The sequence below is a fragment of the Psittacula echo genome, assembly GCF_963264785.1.
Source record: "Psittacula echo genome assembly, chromosome: 7".
Classification (NCBI taxonomy): domain Eukaryota; kingdom Metazoa; phylum Chordata; class Aves; order Psittaciformes; family Psittacidae; genus Psittacula; species Psittacula echo.
Genome location: NC_137740.1, coordinates 37,873,751 through 37,883,093, shown reverse-complemented (window position 1 = coordinate 37,883,093; position 9,343 = coordinate 37,873,751). Strand labels below are relative to the sequence as shown.

General features: G+C 43.0%; 1 protein-coding gene across 1 annotated transcript; it reads left to right on the top strand.

Annotated features, from left to right (window-relative positions):
- Window positions 1–802: 802 nt before the first annotated feature.
- On the top strand, window positions 803–3,023 carry IL12A (interleukin 12A; the record flags this gene model as incomplete). Its single annotated transcript, XM_080624016.1, has 5 exons — window positions 803–1,057; window positions 1,515–1,622; window positions 1,723–1,764; window positions 1,868–1,972; window positions 2,856–3,023. The coding sequence occupies 5 exons, from the start codon at window positions 803–805 to the stop codon at window positions 3,021–3,023; spliced, it is 678 nt and encodes a 225-aa protein (XP_080480142.1).
- Window positions 3,024–9,343: the final 6,320 nt, after the last annotated feature.

Below are 9,343 nucleotides of genomic sequence, written 5' to 3'. Positions count from 1 at the left end.
TGACTAGTGTAGAAGTGGAAAACACACAGTGAAACTAGAAAATTATGCAGTGCTGGTATTCTAGCAAAGTCACTTTCTAGACACACCACAAGCTTCTTATGAGAAAAAAGATGTTAATGAAAAGAATCTGAAAATACAGTATAAAACTCTTGATTCATCCTGCTCCTTTCCAAATCAGTAGCAAAACTCCCATCTACTTCGCAGCAGACACAACAGATAGTAAAGTCTTCTACTGCCTTTCACCCAAGCTAAGAATGGCCCCATGCAAGTGAAGTAATACTGACATAGTTGGTGATTATACCAAGTATATCATCAAAAAGCAAGTTTTCATGCAGGTTTTCACGAATATTCATTACTGACATCTCATTGTTATAGCTTTTAACAGTAAAGAATGGAAATGAAAAAGCTTATGTGTGTGTCATACACGTGGTTTAAGTTAATTCTTATTTGGAGGCTCGCTGCAGGCTGCATGCAAAGGTACTAGTTCTGAAGAAAGTGCTTCCAGCCTCTACAAGTGCCACCCTCTCGGCCAGGCTGAGGGGCTCGCAGCCACTCCGGGACCAAGAACCCTGGTCCCACCACCCCGGGACTCTGTGCACATCCCGCCGCTCTGCGGTGCCGGGATTCCCGGCGGACGGCTGCCCCGCCGCTCCCGGGATGAGTGCTGGCTGCCCCCAGCCCGCTTACCGACCCGCTGCTGCAACGGGAAGGGAAGGATGAGATGGGGAACTCCTGCGCTCGCCACCCCTATAAGAACTGGCGCCGTCCCGCCGATCACTACAGCACTCCTCCGACATTCAGTATGGAGCAGCGCGGCAGCGCGGGCGGCAGCGCGGGCGGCAGCGGGCAGGCAGCGCCGCGCAGCGCCGCGGCGCGGGGCTGCAGGCAGCGGCCAGGGCCCTTGGTGCTGCTGCCCGCCCTCTGTCTGGCGCTGGCCCTGCCAGACCCTGCTTGGGCGCTGCCGACGCCGCCGGCCCTGCGGCACTGCCTCGCAGATGAGCTGATCCGCTCCCGGGAGCTGCTGGCGGCAGCCAACGCCTCTCTCCACCGGGTGAAGGTCTGCGAGGGGCCGGGCGGGAGGACGGGAGGACGAGAGGACGGGAAGGCGGTGACGGGACAGTGGTGGTGTTGAGGCAGGTGGTGATGGGGTGGCGGTGGTGCCCAAGTGGCCAGTGATGAGGCAGTGATGGTACGCAGGCAGGCAATGATGGGTTGGTGAGGGTACCAAGCCGGGGTGTGATGGAGCAGCGGTGGTATGCAGTCAGTGATGGGGCAGTGGGGGGAAGTGGTAATGAGTTATTGAAAGTACTGTCACATGCATTTCAGCGTCTTAGTCTCTCTGCTGTCTTTTGTATTTAACCACAGCCCTCACACAGTCTCATTCCTAGGATTCAGCAAGACAGCTGTGATGCATCATGTAAAATTGTCTGTATTTACATATATGTATATATATGTATATACACAGGACAGTGGAGCTGAGTCAATGACCCCTTTTTATTCCCTTTTTAACACAGAAGCTCGGCACCCTGGGATTTGATTGTACCCTCGAAGAGGTTGATCTTGAGGATATCACTAAGAACCAAATGAACACAATAACAGCCTGCACATCTGAGGATCCAGTGGTAAAAAAAATATATCAAGTTCCAGAATCATATTTTCATGGAACAGCTATATAATTCACACTTCCACAAAATCACCATGTCTCATTTCTTTAATTTGCAGACTGGAAACTGTCCAGTGCTGGAAAGATCTACTCTTGATATGGTAAATTGCAAGTTTCCCAAAAGAACACCTTTTTTGACTTGTTGTATGTTTAAAGCATTTAACAATGGATTCACACACTTCCTAATAATTCTGATTATTGCAGAGTAAATGCCTGCAGGGCATCCATAAGGATCTGAATGCCTACAGGGCAGAGCTGAAGAACTTCAATGATCAGGAGGTGCTGGCAACTATTGATGAAATGATAAAAGTAAGTCTTTCTGTCTCCTTCCTTTCTATTATTTCTATCTTACACCAGGGGTTTTAATCCAGTTTGCTCCATTCTGAAGTCAGTCAAATAGTGACTTTTCTTTAATCTGGTAATTAAAAAAAATGTCTGTTGCTGTTTTTTTCTAGAAGGGACTTGATTCTTAAGAGTTGTGTGTCACAATTCATGTTTTTCTTTTGCTGCTACGGTCCTCTCTATGGCTCCTTTGTTTACACTGTTCTGCTCACACAATGAGATACAGTACAGGATTTTCTGCCACTTCCACAGAGAACTCAAAAATAGAGTAAAAGATAGAGTAAAAGGGACACAGCTCTGTTTCTCTTCCAAATACTGAACTACAATACATCTGGTATACCAAATATGATATCGCATATACTGAACTTTGATAAATATCATTAGTGGTTAGAGGGAATAAAAGTTAAAAGTTTGTTTGTTTGTTTCACAAAAGCTAATTAAAACAAAAGTTAATTGTGTTTGTATTGACACAGCATCTCCCAATAGCCTGGAGATTCTGGCCACAGGCAGATGAGCCCAGTCTAAAGGGTCGCTAGGCAAAGCCAGCCATAGGCATACTATTTAACAAGCATCTTTATTCCTGGACAGAAAGATCATTTGTGCATGAATGGACATTTTTGTTTCAAGGAAAGTACAATTGTGCATCCTAAGGCTATTAATTATATCATTAAATATTTCAAAACTTATCCAAGGTCTATTAATTACATTAAATATTTCAAATTTTTCACTTAGGAGAATACATTCTTATTCCTAAGTCCTGTAATTTATCACTCGGGGTGAAAAAAATTAAAGAGGTTTTTGGTTTAGCCACTTTCTGGCCATAGCTTGTAACACCCTGACCTCTTTGCAGACCCTGAAGACCAGTAGCGGGAGTGCACCGCAGCCATCAGCAGGCATAGGGCTCACTTCCTTCAAAGGGAGGATGAGGCTCTGCAGCATCCTTCATGCCTTCCAAATCCGCACGGTCACCATTGACAGGATGATGAACTACCTGACCTCTCTGGAGAGTGCACTGTAAGCACCCGGCCCTCCAGCACTCTGGGTAGAAATTTGACCTAAGGATGTCTTGGAGAAGAAATTATAGGCTCAATACCCTGAGAGGCAGATGGGGACTTGAAAGGAATTTAGCGCATAATTTTTCAGTTTCTTATAAATCATGTTTTAATGAGGTGTTGCCAGCACCTTTTAAGCTGTCATGTTAAACTTCTAGATTTCTAGAATATAAGCTACATGGTAGTACCAAAATTTGTCAAATCACCAAACACTCAACTAGAATTTCTTGTATTTATTCAGCTGTAATTTTCAGAAATTGAAACATATTTATAATAATCGATTTATTTATGATATTCCTTATTTATTGCCTAATAAAATTAAAGTTTGCATAAAAATTGTGGTGGGTTTTTTTTTCCTTGAGATATAAGACAAACACTTTTAAAATACTTTGAATATTGCTGGCATGTAAAGGTACACTATAGCAACATTCAGCACTGATACCGTATTTTGAAATCCTGTTTCTATCTTCTTACTTACATCAGACATGGTTTTTGTGGATTTCCTCTCAGACTGCACACTCAAAGCAACCCACTTGATTTTATCCTCATTTACTGTGATTTTCCAGCCAGTTCATAGTTTCTGGAGTGAAATCCTGGCCCCACTGAAATGAGTAGTGAAATTGTTTCAGGGAGCCAAGGATTTATGCATAGCTTTGAAGGCCACAAGGGATGTCAGGATGATTATTTTCCCAATTCTTGCCTGCAGCATGTAAGCTAGCGTGGACAACAGCATCTATCCCCTGTTTGATGGGTCTGTCCTCAGCTGCAGTAACTTTGGCTACACCCCAGCCAACTCCCATACTGCCTTCACTGCCCATCATCACCAGCACCTTGATCTTCAGCTCTCGCCCCTTACTTGTTTTCTCCAAGCTCTGCTCTTCCAGCTCTTTGGGAACCCTGAAGTAGTCTCCTTTGGATGCTGAGGGGCTGATGGGACCCTCAGATCTTCCAGATGCTGAGGTGACAGCTGCTATCCTCATCCTCTGTCCTCTTCCCCAAGTGTTGGTGTTATCCGCACACCACACTAGCCCTTAAATGTAATCTTATAAACTCCCACTGCTTGAACTAGGGCCATGGTCCCTACTCCCACAGAACACCCACAATGTAGACTAAGTTGTAAGGTAAGAACAACCTCACGCTTTGGTGCTGTGATGCAATTGTAAGATTTCAATTCCTTCTGAATGCAAGAAGCATACAAAGCCAAACTGAAGGCCACAGAAATACAATTTTTTTTTTTTTTTTAAAAAAAAAGCTTCTTGATTTTGATTTAAAGATCCTTAATGTTGAAGACCTCATCTCTTCTGACCAGCTGCTATGCTAGCCAGTTACCCTCATTATTACAAATAACCATCTTATTTCCAGCTTAGATTTACTGGTTTTTGCTTTTGACCAGAGGGTCCTATTAGACCTCCATTTTTTTAGTGGGTATCTTAAAGGTCTCCAGTGGCAATTTCCACCCACTTGTCCCAGAGAGGAGTGCTAAAGGCAGTTCCACCCGGGGATGGAGAGCCTCACATCAACCTCCCTGCTCCAACAGGGTTTTTTTTCCCCCTAAATACTCCACTGGCAGAAGAGCCTGCCAGGTCCTGGGCACCAACACAAGACCTTCCCCACAGCCATCCTGTTGGATGTATGTACCAGTGGAGCATCAAGGGTTGGAAAGATGGCCCACAACATGCAACAGCCTTGCAACATTCCATCCAACCGCTGAAATTAATATATATATAAATAAACAATAATACGTAAATAGTGTAAATGTCTCCTTTTTAATCCTTACTTTGTAAAAGTATGCCTTTGCTTTCATAAACATACGCAGAGGAAGATGATCAAAAGAATCCATGTCTTAGAAACAAGACAATACGCTCCATCAGGTTGCCGCGGTCTTCTGCAAATAACATTCATTCCAAACATTTTCCAATTCTGCAGTACGTGCATTGCCAACAGTGACAGCTTTCACAGACATTTTAGCTTCTCCTATTTTAGTTTAAGCACCTATTTCTATTCAAGTTAAGATAAATCAAGTAAAAAAAAAGTATAAAAAGTATAAAAAAAAAATATGCAACATAAAAAATTATCTCATAAAAATTGAGACAGACTATACAGAAAAGAGTGAAGAGGAAATTCCCAGAGAAAATTCAAAGCTGCCTAGAGTTAATAGTGGTGCTCCCATGAAACTGCACTTCGGGATTTTAGAAAAAAGAACCACAGCTTAACAAGGACCGAATGTACACGAGAATATACAGTAATTATGTATATATACAGTGATTATGCAAAGGAATTTATCTGCAAGTTTAGGATTATTCTTCCCTGATCTTGGGCATCTGTAAGAAATACAATGTACCACATGATTTTGGCAGTTCAATATTTCTTAAGGGGACAAAAGTTTCTGTATAACTTGTCTCCCTGTCTTTCCCTGATTTAAATAAAAATGTTTCCAGATAATAACCATATACCTGAACAAGGTAAACTGGTTTCTTCCAGTGTTCATGTCTTTTAGGACTAGCTTAAATGAGGCAAAGCAGAGTGGCAGTGTTGGGTTTCCCCATACATGAAGCCCAGCACTGCCAGGTGCAATGCTGGGCTCCACCGCATGATAAATTGCTCCTGAAAGTCTTAAGTGTGCTTATATCCATGCAAAAATTCATTCACATTTCTTGCGAATATTCTGCCTAAACTTTCCATTCAGTAGTGATGCCTCGCATCTTCCTTCCCAAATCCAAGCAAGATGCCAGGGAAGTGGCCGGAGAAGTATAAGGGTTGGCTGGGGAAGCTCCCTTCGTTCTACTCCTAGCTGCAGCTTCACCAGCTGAGCACTGAGCTGAGAAACCTGAAGAAAGGCAACAGACAAACACGCATGGATTATCTGATCTCTAGAAGTTACTGCAATGTTCAGTTGAATAATAAATGCATTAAAACCCTATGAGACAGCACAAGGCTATTGCACAGACAGGTTTGTGAGGGCAAGATGAGAGAGAGAGCACAAGCAGCTCTCCATCCTTTGCAGCCAGGTTGCTTTTAGGGAGAATTAAGAACAGACTTTTGTCTATTCCAGAAAATAAAAATATATTTAGATTTTAAGTGAGGTTTCCCTTGGCTGGCTGAGTTCTCAGCTCAATGAGCAATTTTGGTTTACAGAAGGTGAAGCAAATGCAAGAAGTCCCACAGAAATGAGCGGGAGCACTCACGGACAGTGCGGAAATACATACACACACACACAGATCTGCAGGACCAAACCACTAAGTCATCCCTCGGGGGAAAGTGTTTTGTTCCTAAAATATATACAAGTAAAGACCCAGACATCTCTTCTTAGGACTTCAAGAGAAGACCAAGGATTGGACTAGGTATATAACACTAACCATGATGTCATGCTGAGAGTACTCTCAATTCAGTCAGTGCAAAAATAGTGTTTATTTTATACCAGTTTCTGAAGGGAAGCATAAAAATGTCACAAGGAAGAAAGTAATTGCTAATATGAGAAGGGAGGTAATTTTTACCTACACAGTAAAACATGTACAAGGTATTTGGTAAACTCTATGATGAGGATTCTAAAAATACATCTGAAACACACTGATGTAATTAAATAAATGTAATGGGAAGGCAATACCTTGTAGTGCTTGCAGTATCTCATAGGATGCTTTTTCATGGAGACTTTTGTACAAAGCTTCAGCAGTTCCATTGCCTTGTTCTCTGTCTCTCCACTTACTTAACAGCAGAAATTTTTGCATATTAACTTCCTCCTCTGTTGCCTGAATCTGCTCAATGTCTTTCATTTCCATTTGAAGACACTCAATGGCAATTTCTCTCCACTGCCTACCAAACAATTTTGCAATCACCATCAGCTGTTGATCAGTTAAGTTTCTTGTTTCAATTCCACCTGAAAAGACATAGAACAAAAATCCAATTTAACATTTCACTTCTTGTTAAACTTGTGAGCAAATTACGCTGTAGTTCTGTGCATGGCCAGGGGACATACAATGAAGGTATCTTATTATTCAGATTAGCTGGCAAGATCAGACCCCAACGCTGGAGAAAAGAGCCTGAAGGACTAGGAAGCCTAGCTCATGAAGATGACAGCATCTGCTTGCATGCTGGCTGCTGTAAAGGGTTGGGGTTTTTTTTCCATCTATAAGCAGCTATTCATCCAGCATAAGAACTTCTCTTGGTACATAATGTTACCAAGCACCCAGAGATTTTAAAACATATAACATTAAGGTTATGGTAAGCACTTGCTGTCTCACAGCAAGTTCAGATGTTTGCTGCTCTCAAACCCTACAGCTGCCCCAGAAAGGTGATGTTTGTTTTTATTTTCATTTCAACGGCTGTTACACAGACTGAGCCGCCTTCCTTCTCCATGTCACCACTTACACGTAAAACTGAGGGTTTGCGGGATGGAAGCTCTCCCTCTGCTGGCTACACGTACCCAAAACCAAACATGTACATGGCTACTTCGGATCATTTTTTTCATTTACTGATTGAGCTAACATAATTTCTTCTGTATTTTTTTCCAAGTAACTACTAGTAAATGAGTAACTTCTGGGTGGGAGCTCCCAGACCCCCAACATTTCTGACCATCAGGACATTACCTATCAACAGTAAATGGGAGCTGATTTTTTCTCAGAAAAACTCAGCCTGTTACAGCTCAGGAGATACTCCAAATGCAGAATCTGAGCCATTTTAGAAACCCCTTTCAAAAACAGGCACTGTTTCCCAGTCTTACAAGACAGTAACATTTTAGCTGACCCTTACAAAGCAAACTTCCTAGCTGCTTCTCCCCATTTACTTCCTGTATGAATGACAGCGTAGCAAAGCACACAAATGTAGGCATGAATCCTGCACCTACAAAAGCAGCACTTTCCTCTCCTATATTTCATGCTCAGATTTGTGGAAGTCTTTTAAAAAGCGAGCTCAGGTTCAATTCTAGGGATACAAAAAAACCAACCAACCAACTAACCAACCAACCAAAAACATTATTATAACTGTATCCTGGGCTGCATCAAAAGGAGCGTGACCAGCAGGTTGAAGGAGGTGATCCTGCCCCTCTACTCTGCTCTTGTGAGACCTCACTTGGAGTATTGTGTACAGTTCTGGTGTCCTCAACATAAAAAGGACATGGAGCTGTTGGAACAAGTCCAGAGGAGGGCCACAAGGATGATCAGGGGACTGGAGCACCTCCCGTATGAAGAGAGGCTGAGAAAGTTGGGGCTGTTCAGCCTGGAGAAGAGAAGGCTGCGTGGAGACCTCATAGCAGCCTTCCAGTATCTGAAGGGGGCCTACAAGGATGCTGGGGAGGGACTCTTCATCAGGGACTGTAGTGACAGGACAAGGGGTAACGGGTTCAAACTTAAACAGGGGAAGTTTAGATTGGATAGAAGGAAGAAATTCTTTACTGAGAGGGTGGTGAGGCCCTGGAATGGGTTGCCCAGGGAGGTTGTGAGAGCTCCATCCTTGGTGGTGTTCAAGGCCAGGTTGGATGAGGCCTTGGGTGACATGGTTTAGTGTGTGGGGTTCCTGCCCATGGTAGGGGGGTTGGAACTAGATGATCTTAAGGTCCTGTCCAACCCTAACTATTCTATGATTCTATGATTCTATATATGATACAGAAACGCTCTACCTGCTTTATTGCTGGTCCTCTGCTTTTTGCTACCTGGCACATCTTCTTCCAAAATGCTGAGGGCTGGTTTCCGTTTTTTGACACCTAAGAAGCAAGCAAGAGGTGATGTAACTTCTTTCACATCACTTGAGCAAGCGAGGCTCACAAAGAGTAAGTAACTCGACAAATCTTGAAATCGACTTACTGACTGCACTTCTTTTCTGCTCATTTTTGTTCTGATCGTAATGTATCCAGTCACCTGGGAAACGTTTTCAGAGGAAACAGAAGGTGAGGCAGGAATTCCCATTGCTATGCTCTACATCAAACAATTCTCAGGCACAAAACCAAGCTATTGGGCGGATTCTGGCTGTTGAGCTGAGATTTTGTATAATGAGGTGATTTTTTTCCCTCTTATCCAACATGCTGCAGGACACCATCCATAATATGCAATAGAAACTGCAATTGAAATGGCACATTATTCTCCATAAGTAAAACCAAAGCGGAGGAACCTCCTGCAGCCTTCACTTGTCCATGAGGGATTCTGCACGTTACTGTAACACCCCCTACACAACCTCCCATAGCACTTCAGTATTTTATTATTTTGAGCTCCAAACCTCATGATTTTTACAGCAGGAATTTAGACTCATTTAAAGGCTGAATTATACCCCAACTCCTGCATCTTTTCAGCAGGAACAA